Source organism: Agelaius tricolor, unplaced genomic scaffold (assembly GCF_023055355.1).
Source record: "Agelaius tricolor isolate 1412-34295 unplaced genomic scaffold, bAgeTri1.0.p SCAF_15, whole genome shotgun sequence".
Taxonomy (NCBI): Eukaryota; Metazoa; Chordata; class Aves; order Passeriformes; family Icteridae; genus Agelaius; species Agelaius tricolor.
In genome coordinates this window covers 17,696,514-17,713,600 of record NW_027269275.1, presented here as the reverse complement: position 1 = coordinate 17,713,600, position 17,087 = coordinate 17,696,514, and the positions used below count along the sequence as shown (strand labels likewise).

The following is a 17,087-nucleotide window of genomic DNA, read 5'->3' as shown; positions in this document are numbered from 1 at the left end:
TCTTACAGTAAATCCTGCAGCTGGAGATTTACTGCTGGTACCTTGCTGGGTGCACTAGACAGGAAAAAGAAATAAATGGCTAATGTAAGAAAGCATTACCTTAGTTCCACAGAACATTTAGAGATTTTTTTATTATTATTTTCTGTGTTCTCTTGGTTCATAAAACAATTGAAAACTTTGGAAGTTTCATGAAAAGCAGTTATTCTTCTCCATCAGAAAAAACAGTTCTAGGGCAAATCTATACTCAGAAACTCCAAAAACCCTGAAGACCTGACTGCAGGACAGTCTGTCAGGCAGCAACCGACCCCTTTAAAGAAAACTGAGTTACTGTTATTATAACTATTATGTTATAATACCTTTTTTCTTTAGCACACCAGAGATTTCTCACTGTTCTGTTTCCAAGTCTCTACCAGAGGCATGCTCATTAGAGCTTAGGAATCTCTGGACAGGAAAAGCTCAGAGAGGACACAGTCCTGGGTCCCCAGACTGAAGCTGCAATTCTGAGATCTTGACACAGGTCAATTCACAGACAGATGGATTAAGGTTCTTCATTTCCAACATACTTTTCTCAGTTACAAGCATAATGCAGCATTGAACATGTCAGGGACTACTCTTGGTGGCAAAAAAAAAAACAAACCACAAGTAAATGCTTTCCAAAGAGCAGTTACCCACCAGACCACTGTGACATTTCAGGAGTTGAGAGGAGTTATTATTAGCTGTGTCTAAGAATATTGCAAGTTCCCACCCATGGAATCTGTGTGCAATCCTCCATTGAGCTGGCAGCCTTTGCCTGTATCACTGCCACATGATTTGAACCAGGCAAGTCTCAAAAAAAACTGCCACAGCACTGTGTAGCCAGCTTGAAAATACCCTCACTGCTCTAGGGAGATGAGTGATCCCTTTGGAATTGGTTTCTGGAACAGCAAACTAATGAATCACTAACAGCTCTAAAGTAGACAGAATGTATTGCAACACAGCATGTAGTGCTGCAGAGCTGAAGGAAATCTGTTTACAGTGCTTCAACAGACACTTGAAATCAAGATGCTCAACAAGGATGAGGCTGTTAAGAGAGAATTGAGGCTCCAAGTGCTGCAGCTCCAAGTGAAGTTATCCCCAGCAGGACCAGCAGCCATTCCTTGGTGCCAGGGGTGGGCTCTGACCCAAGAACAGCAAAGGCATAGCCCAAGGGAGGGCACCCACATGGAAACAGGGCAGGGGATGGAGCAAGGACCAGCCCTGCTCTGCTGGGCCTGCTGGAGCCTGTCCTTCAGTGCTAACAGAGATCAGACATCGCTCCTGTCTCTCAAACACCCCCAGTGCCAACCTGCCCCCAGCCACAGCACCTTGTCACTATGATTTATGGGATGTTTGCTAATGGGACAGGGTTGACACCAAACTTTGCATTCAAGCCAAAGGTCAGCCTGATGCATATGGTTGGTGGGATGGGAAAAGGCACTGCTTTGCAGTTCAGATTCTTAGTGAAGCAGCTGTCTGAAAAAAGAAGCTAAACCATAGAAATAATATCAAAGTCCACAAAGAGTTTGCTGGGTTAGGGGAAATCCAAAGCTCAAAAAAACCCACTTCAAACTAAGGACACTCAAAGTCACAACTTTGACTACACTCACTGGCCTGTTTTATCCCAGCAAAGCTGGGCTGTTACACAAATGTGATGCTTTGGCCAAAAGGCCAGAAGTGTAGGCCCAACAGCATGCAGGAAAGAGCACAACTTCAAAAGGAACAGTTAGAGCTTTGTTTGGAAAAGACAAATTTCAATTTCAATTCACTAGTGCTGCTTATCCAGTGACTGGTTACATATTTTACAGCAGAGAATTACTAAAGGCAGAATATCAGTTTATCCCTTCCTTTTCTACCCCTCTTTTTAAATCCATAAATTGTTCAAAACCCTCCCAGTCCAGCAGCCTTGTTTCAGCATAAAACTTTGCCAGTAGCACTGAACAAAACCAGAGAGAGCTTTCATTACAGGTGCTAAGGAAGCTGATCAGATATTTTATCCATTCACATAAAAATATGGAAAAAGAGGCAATTTGAAGGAAAAATTGATTATTACTTAAGCGGATTCCTCAAGACTTGTTGTCAATGAAATTCATGTAAACACAGCCACAGGAGGTGACTACACAATGAACCAAGAAATAAGAAAGTGGGATAAGGGAAAAATGTTTCTCTCTGCTGCACAAGACTTGACCAGCATATGACAGGCAGCAGGGTAGTACAAATAAATTAAAGATGGACTATCATTAATAGCTAAGAAGCTTCAGACCAAAAAACCATCCAAATTCCACTGCAGTTACTGGAAAGTAGTTTTAGAAATATCAAAAATAGCTGTAGCAATGCCAGATCAGAGCCCTACCCAGCTGCTGCATAGTCTTCCCTCCCTTCCCCAAAGAGGTTCAAGATGAAAGTTTAACCTGGTCACCTCATTTAAAACCTACCCCTGACCCAGAACCTGGCACACAATTCTGCACACCCTGTACATCTCCTGTGGGCTGGGACAGATGGACTGCACGTCCCTCCTCTGCTTGTAAAGCAGAGGAATGCAATCACAAATCAACCACAGTTTTACAAGGAACAGATGGGAGGATCTTCAGTTCCCATCATATTTGGAGCATTATTCAGAGCTGCACATGCTCCCCAGGAGCAGGGATGCCATAGGGAGTGTCACAGGGCTGATGTGCCCCCAGCACAGTTCTGTTTCCATGCCCTGCCCCTGCAGGAGGGATCCAGTGAGACTGAGCCCTGACACCACAGAGCACCCATGGAGTTCTTCCCTTTTCAAAGCAGCTCACAGCACTGATATGAGGCGGCTGCATCCAAGCTATGGCTGCAGCTGGCTGAGGATTTTGGCAGGAACTTCTCACAGGTGCCCCAGCCTTAGTTCTGTGTCAGTGCTACTGATTTAAAAGTGGCACTTCCAGGGAAACTTTACACTTGGAATACAGACACCTGCCAGGCAAGTCAGTCAAGACCAGAGTGCCAATTACACAAACATAGCATGCCAGACAGTAAAGATCTTTGGCTGCAGCAGACATCAGGCCAATCCCTGATCTGGGGAAATCAAAGTTGACCTGTACCTCTACATCAATACCAGGCTAACTCACACACAGTGGAACAGGAGGAGCTCAGGCCTGGAGGCCTCTGTGCTGCCCAGGCTCCCAGGGCAGGAATCAGAATGCTGGTCTGCTTGCAATCATTACACATGTACAAGGAAAAATTGCAAAGTAACTATTTTTCCTATTTTTGTTTTCTATTCAATGTTTTGAAAGGTCAAATGTATTTGCACTCTGCTGTGTTGCCTTTATCAGTGCTTAAACTCAAGCACTGCCAGATGAATCACGAGTCGTACAAACGCCCCAGAAATACAATGTCAGAAGCAGATCCATTGTACATGAATTGTATGCTCAGTTGTCAGGGGAGGATTGTTTCTATTTGAAGCATGGAAGGACCTGCAGAAAACTAACAGCTAGTTTGCAAATGTGCCTGAAGCCAGGTTCTCTTCCTTTTAATCTCTTGCTCTTTAGCTAGCCTCCAAGAGTTGTCAGAAAAATAAGAGAAAAGGGATAAATCTGTGAAATTATATTAACAAAAGCGGTAGGAGAGAGGAAGTCACATAATATCTGACAAAACTTTGGAGCATTTCTCTTTCCTAGGAGTTGCCCCTTTTCAGCAAGACATCACCCAGCTGTTCCTGGTAGCTGCCCTGCTTCATATTTATTGCTAGAAAACCATAACAGAGTTGTACTTCTCCTCCGAGGTTCTCTGACCCTTTCCCACCTTCCCATTTTCTTTGGGACACACTGACATCCATCAGGAAACAGTTAAAATCCTGCTGGTGTCACACAGGGAGCATGTGCTAAGTCACCTTCCTGATCCACATAAGCCAGGTTCAGACAATTAAAGAAGTGACATGCAAACAGCTCCAAAAGAAATTGCAAAGTGCTGTCCTGCAATGAAGGCTGCTTTGGCCTCACAATTTGTACCCAGTTGTCTTCTGTTCTCTCCACTCCCATTCCTTCCCCATCCAATTAGTCAATTAGAGGAAGGGATATCCTACATTTATTTCATCTGTGTGATAACAAGCTTGCCAAAGAATCAGTAGAATGGATTTAATGAGTACAACAAAGTCAAAGCAGTAGGGATAAATGTTGTCCATCGAGATAATAAAGCCCCACCAAAATATAAAATGTAAAAGAGAGGAGAGTTCTGTGGCAGCTAATGAATGCTGGAAATGGATAAAGAGTTTTACAAAGGATTAAATTTCCTGCCTCTCATAAACCAGCATGTTGATATACACAAATGTGCATAAAACAGTATCACCATTTCCTGGTGCCAGCAACTTCAGATGTAGATATGAGCAAGAGCTCTGGATATGGGTGTCAGCCTAAGCTCTGAGGCAAGACTGTGCAAATGAAGATGTGGAAATCAGGCAAAATCAGACTGTGCTCCATTCCTGTATGCATCTGTTGACTGTATCATAAATACAAAAGGCTGCTTTCCAAATCCAAACAGCTGCAAAGTGACAGAACATTGAATACCATTTCGTTTTTTCTTTTTTCCCTTGTTTTTGCTTTCCTTTCCATTTTTATGCTTTAAGGTTTGCTCTTCTTTCTTGTACTCCTCAGTCAACCAGGGAAAAGGAGGATAAATTCAGCAGCTATGTCAGCATGTTTATTAACAAATTACTACCCCAGCACTCCTGACTCCAGGAGATCGCCAACCTAACACCATTACTGGGGAGGATAAGTGAAATTCTCTTTTCCACATGAGCAGAAAGAACTAAGGAAGAAAGGAATAGGGTGATAGGAACATACCAGGAAAAGCACAAGGAATAACACTACAACATTTAGAGTTCCCTACCACATGAGCCAAAGGTTGGAACTTAGCACTGCACTAACTCTGGGGAATCTCCAGATTACCCAGTGAAAATATGACCCATGTGAAATGTTAAAGGAAAGCAACTCCTTAAGTGTGTCTGGTTTTCTTCATAGTGCAAGAAAACCTCCATCCTCTTTTAGCACCAAAAGAAAAACATCTATAAGCACCACGAACAGGGATGGATTTTCCAGCAGAGCCTGCTGAACCCCATCTAAGTTAAACCACAGTAGTAAAAGTTATTCAGAGTAGTAAAAATTATTCACCCTTTCCCCCAACACCAGGAGTTCTGGAGGAAAGTTTGAGTAAAAAAACTAAAAGCACTCAGACTATCTGAATTATTTTAACCAGACGGAGGAGAAAAGAGAAAAAAGCAATTTGAACAAGGAAATTACAGGAATGCTGATGCTTCCAGTCAGCCTGGAGGTAAGGCAGAGAGAACCATTCATGCTGTGCACGATGGCTTTTTATTCCTACGTATCCCAGCTAGACTCCACAAACACACAGCATGCAGAAATCAGAAGTCAAGAACAAGTTGGAGAAACAATTCAGTTCAGGTTCAACATGAGTTATTGCAGCCAAGCAAGTCAGTTTGTTTTACACAAACTCCTTCACCCACCCCATAATCAATGTTTAGCTCCCATGCACAGCAAGAAACAGGTTCTGTGCTTGTGTGCCTTTGACTCCTGAAGGAGGAAAAGCTTTGAAAATTCCATTATTGGGAAGCAAGTGCAAGACTAAATCCTCATTTCAGAGAGAGAAACTCACAGGAAGAAGCAGCTGTTCCAAAAAATAAGACTTTGTTGATTTGTATGGACTGTTGAAAGCCAGAGTTTCATGTTTTGGGCACGTGACAAATGGTGCATCCATGTGTCCTAGTGCTCCCAGGAATTCAAACATTTGGGTACATCTCTCTAACAGTGACACTTTAGGTTGGCAACATCCCACTTCCAGCAGCTAAACCTGGGGGGGAACAGCCACAACCAGCAGCTCACCTCCTGCCAGAGCAGCCCGAGATTTTGGCAGTTCTACCTCCTCCAAACCAAGGAAAGGAAGGAAGACAGGAACCTCTGTCAGTGAGCAGATGGCAGGAGAAATATTCTGAGACTGCCTCCTGTTGCAGTGGCAAGATGCACAACCTTTCCCCTACCCAAGTAGAGTTGGTTGTGCATTATCTGACTCCATTTTCTACCCCACTGCCCTGGTCTGAAATGCCTTGAGTGTAAATAGAACTGCCAGCCTCATCCTCCTCCTCTGCTCCACCTGATCATTGTGCCAGCAGCCATCACAAGCACCAGCTATGAGCAAGCATTCTCCATTTCCTTATGCCTAAAGATCTCTGTGCTGCTATGATTATATTTTATCTTATTAGTCTCCTCTCTATGCAAGTATAGAGATAGGCAGTTCCTTGGCAAATCATAACTAATTACATTCTTGAAAGTTGAGCTGCATTATTAAAATACTACTGGAAACACCACCTTCTGATTGGCCTAAATACTGAATTTATTCTTGGCTCCCTCCAATAAGAATTAATCTTTCTGAAGTGGAATGAAGTGCCACCACTGAATCAACACCAGCAGCCCAAGTGACAGCAGGCAACATCATTACTCACCCAAGATAACAGACCTCAGGTCATTGAGACAGGCAGATGTTGGAGGCTGTCTCCCATTTCAGAATAATGGTCCTGTCGGAACTGAGCAGTTATTTTAGGGAAGCAAGGATAAATTCATTACCATTTGTAGGGTGCTCAGCTACCACAGCAATAGAAGCTGTGTAAGCATCCTGGTACATGCACAGCAGGAATGCACATGGCACTGACACCACCCATCCTTCACCCAGATAACAAAAGGAGGGCAATGCAATCAATCCACATCTTCAGGAGACTTGCTCCTGTGTTGGTGGGAGCAGCAGTGCTTTGCTATGGCAAACACACAAAACTGAAGTTGAGAGAGGTGCAAGACCAGAATTTCCACCAGACACAAAATGTCATGATTTATCCCCAGCATCCTTATCTTACTTCCAGGTAACACATGGTATGTGAACTTATCAGCTGCTCTTTTTCCAGATTACAATAATCAATACCCTCACCACAAAAAGTACCACATTTCTGCATTGATAACCAAACTACAGAGATCAACAATTAGGGAAAACCATTGGTGACATTTAACACTGGATATTGCATTCCTGTTTATCATTTTTAAATGAGACATTGTTGCTTAAAACGTTAGAAGAAAACAGTTATTTCAAAACTAGATGGCTTATCCATTCCCAAAAAGTAGGGAATGTGGGTGCAAGTGTGCTCCCTTTACTCCAGGCTTTCCTGACCATCCCTACAGCTTTGTTTCCTAAATAATGACTCTTGCAACGATATTGCCACATCCTACACAGAATCAGGTCCAGAAGCCCAAGTGCAAGACAGAGAATGGATTGAGAGTGCTCAAGGTCAGGCTGGACAGGGCTTGGAGCAACTTGGTCCAGTGGAAGGTGTTCCTGCTCATGGCAGAATGGGTGGAATGAGATGCTCTTTAAGGTCCCTGCCAACTCAAACCATTTTATGATCCATTATGAAGGAAAGATTATCAAATATGCACCTAGTTTAGTGTTCAGGTCAGAGCTGTGTATTAGTAAATTGACAGGAATATCAATATCCATAAATCAAGATTTATAGAGTTCAGAGTCCACTTAGTTCAATCTGATCATGAATTATGAAAACAAACATTTTAGAAAACAATAAATTCCCTTGCCTGGCACAAAATACAACCTTCAGGTAGCAAGCTAAAAAATATACTCAAAAACCAAGACAATTTTATGTATTGTTCTATTTTCATATATTCTCATTTGTCTTTACCCACAGGTATTTCATTTTGCATTTCACCTGGATAATAACCAGGACTACCTGGCAATTGCAAGACCAGTTATTTTGGCAGAAGGTCAAGCTGAACACCTTTTAATTTGGCTGGTTATTTAACTGTACAGATCAAGTCAAACCCGCAGCTGAGATATCCATTCTTGCTGAAAGCACAGTTGGAGCTGCTCAGCTTCCTCTGACAGAGCTCTGAAACAATGGGTTTGATGGGGAAGGAAATGCCCATCCAATTCTAATGCCTAATTCCATCTCCTTTCACTCAGGGAGCAAAGTACCAGATGCTCTGGATTTCCTGCTTTGTCAACTCCAGAGCAGTGCTATGTTCAGTTCTCACATTTTGTTATAGCTGTTTGTTGTCTGATAAAATGCAGTTCCTCAGGGACAGCACAGGGCTGTCTCAAGAGAAGTGTATAAATACACCTTATTTGGCAGCAGAGGAACTCAGAGCAAGAAGGTTTGTCTATGGAAAAATGCCAGATCCTGGGGAACAGATTTCTGGGGTTTTCTCTGCTCCCAAGCAGTTACCCACTGCTGAAAATGCAATTATACACAAGAGCACTGTAACAGGCTAAGGAAGGGGAAACTTTACATCATAATCCTCTGCCTCTATCCCTTTATGCTGTCTCTACAAGCTGTGGATCATACTCCTCTTTCAGGCAGCTGAGATATCTCCCTTTATACAGTGACCCCATGGACAACTGCCAGTTTTTGTTTTACACTTACAGGTTCAAAATCCCCTGTGTTTGACTCCAGGACTCTTCACTGACAACTTGTACAGAAGCCCAACTCCAAGTTATGCCAAGAAGATGAAAAGAAGGAGATTGAGTGTCTATAAAGTAGATGAGCCAATTATCAGCATGATAAGTGCTTTGTAACACGTTTGAGGTTTTTTGCTCCATAGCAGTTTGAACAAAACTCAATGTGTCAACGCTTTTATGGATTGATTTGAAGCATTATAAGCAGCTATCCCATGCTCTCTCTACGTGTGCCACAGCTGTGTTCCTGCCCATGTGGCAGCCAGCCATTAATTCAAGGACTCAGGAGTCCCCAGCTGTGTCCAGCCAAGTTTGTCAGCCTTGCCTTGGAGCAGGAAAGGAGCCCTCACACCCAGCCCTGGGAAGGGAGAGGGGGAACAAACACACAAACAGTAACAGCTGAGGTAACCTGAGCTTGCAGGTACAGATATTTGCAAGTGAGCATCTCCTGTCCTAAATTCCAGTTTTCGGTATAAATATTTCTTTTCATACAGCCACATTAACAGTGCTGTGACACCTTAATGGCCTTAGAACCTGAGGTCTTCAGCATTTTGAGTCCTTGTTACACACAAATTCCACAAGGTCCATCTGCCATGATTACTCAAAATCCTAAAAAGTCTGCAAACTTTTAGAAACCCACTTGCTGTCTGTACTTTTAACACAGCCTTCATACACACAAGAATTATTTGCTCTTCATTACATACCAGGCTGCAAAGTCCCTGGGAATTAAATATTAACTTTTAGAAATATATACATTGCCATTACTAGTAAGGAATTAAGCATTAGTTGTTCACAGCAAGAGAATTAAATAATTTAGACTGAAATAAATAGCTATTATTAGTGGTTTGCTAGGGGTTTTTTAATTTATTTAGACTAAAATGGAATCTAAGGAATGCAAATGGAGTCTAGGGAATGCTAGGTAATAAAATCTTATTAATTTCAGGAATCTGTGTATGGGTGTCCAATTTTAAGACATTTCAAAAGCTTGAAGATGGATGTTCAGTTTCCTAAGAACAAGGCCCATAAAGATACCAAATTAGACATCCATACACCAACATTCAGAGATATCAGAAGTTATTTAAACACCTTAATCAGCTTTTCCAAGTGGTTAGAGATACTGAAAACTGCTGTGTGCTGAAAAGATTCACCCCACTCTTAATACCTCATACTTATTTTAGTCTGTTCATAGAACTGTTCTAACCAGCTTCATCGAACCAAATCTTAAAATCCTTCTTTTTTTCCTCTAGCCAAGAAAATTAATGGTGCAAAACAGTAGAATATTGGATAAGATAGGAGCAGAATGAGTTCCCTTCATATGAAACAGTAAGGCTTTCAAAGAATTAGATTCTTCCATTTGACAGACAATACAGTCCACATCAGACACAAAAAAAAAAAATTTAAAAAGCAGTAGTGGGAAAATTTCCAAGACCTCCAAGTAATGAAACAGTGGCTAATAAAGCATGTCTTATTTTTCTCTCCTCTTTGGTGTTTAATATCCTCCTGATTTGTGTACACTAACATTGTGTTAGCTGCAGGACACATGAAGTGACAGAAAAACACAGCCTCCCATCTGGGCTGGTCCCTTCCATCTGGTGATTAGGGCAGGGCACAGTGCAACCATATGGCCATGATCAAGAACCCACTAACATCATCCAGAGTTGACTGGGAAATGCAATAGCCCACTTAGTCTCCTAAGGATGATAAATTCCTCTCATTCTATTTCTCCTCCCCAGTGGACATTGTAGATTTGTCTTTTTGCCTGCACAGATGAACCTCTAGTTAGAATCACAGAATATGTGGAATTGGAAGGGACTCACAAGGATCATCAAGTCCAACTCCTGGCCCTGCACAGGACCATCCTCCAGAGTCACTCCATGTGCCCAAGAGCATTGCCCAAACTCTTCTTGAGCTCTCTCAGGCTCAGTGGTGCAACCACTGCCCTGGGGAGACTATTTTATCCTCTATGCAAAAAACTTTTCCTAATATCAACCCCAAACCTCTCGTGACACACCTTCAGGCCATTCCCTGGGGTCCTGCACTGGTCACACAGACCAGAGATCAGTGCCTGCTCCTCCTCTTCTCCTCACAAGGAAACAGTGAGGTCTCCCCTCAGTCTCCTCTTCTCCAGGCTGAACAAGCCAAGTGCCCTAGGACACTCCTCACACCACTTTCCCTCAAGGCCCTTCACAATCTTCATTGCCCTGCTTTGGACACTCTCTAAGAGTTTAATAATACCTTTGTTATATTGTGGTGACCAAAACTGCCCTCAGCACTCAAGCTGAGGCCACCCCAGTGGAGAGAAGAGCAGGACAATCCCCTCCCTTCTCAGCTGGCAAAGCTGTGCCTGAGGCCCCCAGGACACAGCTGTCCCTGCTGGCTGGAGTACCAGTTATACACACCAAAACAGTGAATTTTGCCCCTGTAACTGTCCATGAAACAATAAAAAAACTGCTAATCTGACCTTTGTACTCAAAGTCCTGAATGAAGCCTCCATCCTACTGAAATGTTTGTTTCTTCACAGGCCTCCAGCCAGGTAATAATTAGCGTTGGCTTCATGCTTCTCATAAGGCTGATTAATCACTTTATGGCACTACACTTATTAAGAAACTCATCCCCCTCACAGACAGCCAGGACACAGGTGGAACCAATTGGCCCTGAAATCCAAGCACCATCAGCACTGGCCAATCAAGAAACCTCCCTTTGGTAACCAAATCTCCATAACACATTCCCCTGTTCACAACAGGTGCAGCCAGTTAAGGTAATAATGGTTTATCATTCTTTTCTCTGATCTCTTGACAGCCTTCCCCAGGACAATCCTGAGAAAGTTGTGCCTGCTGCTCTCTATGGCCAGAGAGCTGCTGCCACAGGTTTGTGCTGTCCTAGGAACTCTGAAACCTGAGGCCAAAGTCCTGACATGCAGCACACTGGTGCAACCCAGCCGCTGAAGATTGGAGATGCAGCTCCAGCAGAGTGGAGCACAGAGGGCTCTGTTATCTGCCTTGCTTTTACATATTAATAGAATGGGAAGAGCCTGCTTATCTGGCAGCAAACAGGAAGAAAAGCAAGGCAGAACTTCACAACTCCTTGAAGGGGCACCACAGTTGCCATCTAAGTGGTTCTAATAGAACCTGCTGAACTGAGACAGCTTTTAGGAATACCCATTTCTTAGCTGCCAAGTCACTAAAAGCCGAGTCAATAACTCCCAATGGGTCACAGCACAAATATTACATGTGCTAAGAAAACCTTTTTGAAGTTTTGATTCTCAGAAACAGAAAGCGGGACCCAACATATCACCTAAACTAACAGTTTAGATTGAAGGATTGAGTCTCAGGGGGTACACAAAGTGGGGTTTAATTGCCATAACTGCAGAAGCATTTCCATGTTTTCACTTGTCTGCTATAACAAACCCCCCTTGCTTAGCAGTAAGGGCTGTGGTCAGGTCCTGTGTAAGGATATTTTTAGAGGTTAGAGCTGTAGCCAAAAGCCATTGTAATTCACCAGTGCCAACCTTCCCTCCAAGGTAATATTTGAGAAATAGGACAGCACAACTGCTGGAATGGCTCTGTGTTTTGGGAGACACCATCTTGTGAATGAGATATGCAACTGGAAGATGGTTTTTGACTGCATAGCCAAAAATGATGGCCTGAAACTGTGGGGAGCAAGCATCAGCCTGCTCACAAAGTGCTCATCAGTAGAAATAATTATACAGAGTAATTGACAACTGAGTTTCTGTAACATTTTTAAAGCATTTTTACAACTCTGATATAATAAAAGAACCACAGGACTTCTCTAGAACTCTCAAATAACAAGACCAACACGATAGAACAGGGAGATACTTGGTCAGAATTTAAGCATAATCTGCAATGTTTTATCAACACACTTGTGTGAGCAAGACTTGTCTATTTTCCTGAAGCTGTTAAATTTCTTTTGCTTTCAATACCTGGGTGCTGCCTTTCAAGCTGTGCATGGAGCCCTCTTCTGGAGAAATTTGAACAAATAAAAGCTTAAGAATGCAGCAGTGTGAGCTCAGCATTAGGGGAAAGAGTTTGAGGACTAATTTTCTCTATTCACTCTAATGACAAGCTTGTAAAATCTACACATTTTTCCAATTTACTTGGTTGCAACCCAGTGAAACGTGACAGTTATTGTTAAAATTATAAAAAATATGGGAGCTTTTCCTCACCCTGTAAGCCTTACTTACAAATTTTGAGTCATCTCTCTGCATGAAATGCATAACATAAAAAAGGAAGCCTGTCAACAACTTTTTTCTTAAAACAAATACTTGTATATAGATTTAGAAAATACCCTTTGGGGAAAATCTAAAAGACACAGATTTTGAATTCTATCAGATCAGAGTATGCATTTACTGCTTACTGTACCCTGTATAGTGAACTGCATAAGCTACCAGAGTACATTTAGTTTTTATTGTCAGCTTCAGATCAATAAAGCTGTATATTATACTCATGCTTTGGAGTTTTAAAGGCAAGTCTGAATTAAAGGATTACTTGAAACATCTCTCTCATTTATTCCAGCTAATGCTCAGTTTTCTTTTTGGTGAAAACAGAACAGCTGGTAGTAGTGTAGACTAAATCTTTGCAAAAGGAAAAATTAATTTATTGCTCACCTGTTTACCTCAGTTTTTGCATACATACTTAATGAGCTGCTTTGATATGAAAAAGTGCTTCTCCATTTTCATCCTTTTAATGCCTCAAAAGGCAAAGTTTTTGTACTTTAAAAACACAATTGAATTAGAGGCAGACCAAGAAAACACAAAACCCAAGTTACTAATTTTAGAAATGGGCTTTTCATTAAAAATAAACCTTTTACAGTCCATGTTCCTATTGACATAAAAGAATTTCCTCAAACTTTTTTCTCTACACTGCAAACTTTGCTATCATTACTTTGAAACTAAGTTATCACTATCTTCTGCCTCCACAGAAAGATTACTAGATTGCACCTGCTTAGAAAGAATCCTATCAAACTTGGTCCTTTCTGGTTCCGCTAGCATGGCATTATATGAGACATTCTTGCTGCTCCTCAGGGAGAAAAAAAGAGAACGTGCAGAACAAGATCCCTAAATGTGTTACAACCACGACACAAGCAGATGGCTGCATTTGTTTAATATGTTGTTTCTCACATTCTTCTGTTTACTTTTCCTGTCACATGAAAGTTGTGTATGTGGGGTGTCAAAGAGAAAAGCCAAACAGTGTTTCAGTAAATCCCATCTCTTTCCTAGCATGGCACCCGCTCCAATTCATGCTTTAACCTGCCAATACTCAACAGCCTAGACCTGCAGACAGAATTACATACACTTCCATATTACACTCTGATTCATTCCCCAATTCATTAACTCTTAGACATGATCTGGAAAGTAAACTTGGACATGCACTAGCTCACATGGTGGAGAGAAACATGGCCAGATAGAGCTGTACATGCTGAGAAAGGAGGCAGAGTGCAATTTGAGCAATTAAGCTGGAAGTAAGGGTAAAGTACCACAAGCTCAGCCCTGCAGTACAGCAGAACTCAGCCCAGCCTGGGGAGAAACTCTGAAGTATCCTTGAAAGTCATCAATAAAGAGCAGAGGGTGTTTTCAGAATCGGGTGCAGATTTTAAGTAATCACTATTGTTTAAAAAATGCCAGCTATGTTTCATAGGCCTTTGAACTCAATCCTCTTGTATCACATAAATTCTGCTTTCCTACAAGCAACCACTAAAGAAAATCCAAACTCAAGCTGATTAATTCAGTGGTATGTTGGAGAAGCTGTACCAAAAAAAAAAAGACTCAAAACAGAGAGAAAGCCAAGCAAAGCAGATGGGAGGTCTCAAAGCCAAGATGAGAGCACCAGTCCAGTACATCCACAGGTTGCCCTTCCACTGCCTGTGCCCTCTCGCCCAGCCCCTCTGCTCCCTGAGCATTGCCTCTCCCTGCCAGCCCAGGCTGGCTCTCAGCCCACTTGTGACAAGTTCTCGTCCCCAGGAGCCCTCTGGGCTCCCCCAGCCCACAGGACAGTGCTCAGCCCTCCCTGGGCAGCAGCTGAGCCAGTCCTGGCAGAGCCAGAGGCTGCCCTCGGATGCTGCCAGGGAGGGAGCCCAGCCCTGGCTGGCAGAGTGGCCCAGCCAGGAACTCTCCATGTGGCACCAGCACACGCTGCTCGGCACCAAACCCGTGGCCCAAGGCAGCTGCTTTCATTTGTTCCACTCCTCGGAGCCGGGCTGGTATCCCGAACCCACCCAAATGCCTTTGTGCTTGCTCACTCCCAATCCAGCCACGGAGCCTCCTGCTGTCCCACAGCTCCAACCACCCACATCCCTGCCCTGACTCCTGACCAGGTTAAACCAGGACCTGAGTGCCCTAACCTTGATCCACAGCATGTGGATCACAGCATGTGGATCACCCTACTGCCTCCTCCTCGCACTCTGTGCAGCTGCTCTAGCAATAAAGCTCTCCCAGGGGTGATCCCTCACCGTTTTACTCCTTATTGCCCTGTTTGGGATTAGCAGACCAAATCGCTGCTGGAGATTGCAGTTACACAAACACAGGAGGTCAAGCTCAGTGTCCCAAGCACTTTTTTGACACTAAACCCCACCAACCCTCCAAGGGTTAACAAACCCACTCGATTCGAAAAGGAATTAACTTTCATCCCTGCTCGGTGCAGAAGATCTCAGCCCACTGACACTAAACGCAAGTTTACGGAGCCCCTGAGACAAAAGGACGGGGAATGCACTGAAGCTGGACAACAACAAAGGATTTCCAACCCTGCTCTGAGCTGCCCAAAAGTGAGCCCTGTGACAGCAGCGAGAGGAAAAGAGAGTGACCAGCTGAGAAGTGAAAGCCCAGCGAGTCCCTGTCTTTGACAGGCAGCAGCAGCGGGGCTCCGGCGGCTCCGTGTTTTTAAGGCTGGGTGTTTTTTCCTCTGCTCTCTGGCAGAGGGGGATCTATTACATTTAATAAGAGAAAGGCTACACAGCAAGTCACTAACGGAGTGTTACACATCTATCAGGAGAGTACGGCAAAGGGAGCCTTTTGCAAGGTCTGATTTTATTTTTCCTCCATATTCCCCCCCCCCCCTAATTCTTTTATTTAAAAAAAAAACAAAAAAGCAATAAATAACGTGAGCTGCCTGTAACAGTCTATAAACCTACCACCCAGCACAAGGCACAGAGAAAAGAGGCAAATCAAAGTTGCAGCATTTGATACGACAGAAAATATTGCCGCTGCAGCTGCAACCGAGACACTTGAAAGATTCCCCCTGCCACCCTTCCTGAAGGGAAACAAAAAAATGCTATATATCACACGGCAAATTGGTTGCAATTGTAAATCAGGGAACTATGAGATCCTGCATTCCTAGCAACTGGCTTAGAGCAGAGATCCTGCATCTTTAAACAGTAATTCAAGCAATGTATAATTACTCAGAAATCAGAGCTGAATTACAAATACTTTCAAATCCAAATGCACAAAAGCAGAAAGATGAAAGAAAGCAAGGAAAAACCCACACATTTCTTACCTGGGACAGCAGAAAAGACAGAGTAAGTTGAGTTTTGTGCTGCATTTTGCCAGACTAGAAGGTACCAGAGGCTTTTTCATTCATGCACTCGGCTGCACTGAGCATATTTTCACTGTGAAACAGCCTTTGAGAAGAGACTCTGCCTTGAGAGCCAGCCAACTTCCCAAATAGATCAGCAGCATCATCACTAAAGCATTGGATAGAGTCTGATGACCAGAACCAATGGCTTTACAAGGATGATTTCTTCACAAAGCATCCCCATTTTGCATCACACATATTGAGCAAGCACCTCTACAAACACAGCACCTTCAGAAAGCATTTTTGCTTTGGTGTATTTCTGTTTAGTTTCCACCTAAGATCATGCTTTACATATCTCAATAGTATTTTCTCTTTTACAGAATGGAATTGAACAGAGATAAATAAGAGCAACTCTGAGCACCACTGCAAAGAGATTCTCTTTATTAAAATGTTAATAAGGTAAACTTATTTTTAATAATTCAAAAAAATGACCTCTGCAGTTTTGGTTACTTCCAAGCCTTAGAAGGAGAACACAGAGAGATTTTTCAGTGCAGCAGAAATATAGGTTATATTTTGTGTTTTCCCCTCAATCTCACAAATCACAACCAAGACAGATCCATTCTAGCCTGCAGAAAAAATGCATCATAAGGCAATAGATTTTATTAACTGCTCAGGTAATGGCAGAATTTAATTTTAATTAAACAAACTAGAATCCAGGACAGAGTCTCAAAGGTGCATGTCCTTCAATTAGAAAAACTTTTCCTGTTTGAAAGAGGGGACCTGCTTTCTCTGGATTGGTTATGTTGCAGCCCAGCAAGCAACACAGGCAGATGGACCAAAGATTAGGAGTGAATTCCCCTGAGTGCATTTCCAACTCCACCTCCCTTGCCACTCCCCAGTATCACAACACTCCAGTCCTTTTCTGAGTTGCCTCCTGGCAGTCACCAAGGTTACTTAGCAGTACCCTTCCCCCATTTCTAGAAGGATCAAAAGTCTCCTCAGCTCTCATCAGTGATGTTTTCCCCTCACTTGCTCATCCAGCAGAACCAGCTGCCA

At 42.9% G+C, this 17,087-nt stretch overlaps 1 protein-coding gene across 2 annotated transcripts in view; it reads right to left on the bottom strand.

Annotated features, from left to right (window-relative positions):
• CDH13 (cadherin 13) overlaps positions 1–16,171 on the bottom strand; it is a 443,692-nt gene extending 427,521 nt beyond the window's left edge. Inside the window, exon 1 of one of the 2 annotated variants that reach the window (XM_071440760.1) lies at positions 16,014–16,171. In XM_071440760.1, the coding sequence (XP_071296861.1) occupies positions 16,014–16,058 (45 nt within the window). In that variant the 5' untranslated portion in view covers positions 16,059–16,171. The remainder of the gene's footprint in view (positions 1–16,013) is intronic. The other variant, XM_071440761.1, reaches the window with a different exon arrangement.
• Between the last annotated feature and the right edge of the window lie 916 nt (positions 16,172–17,087).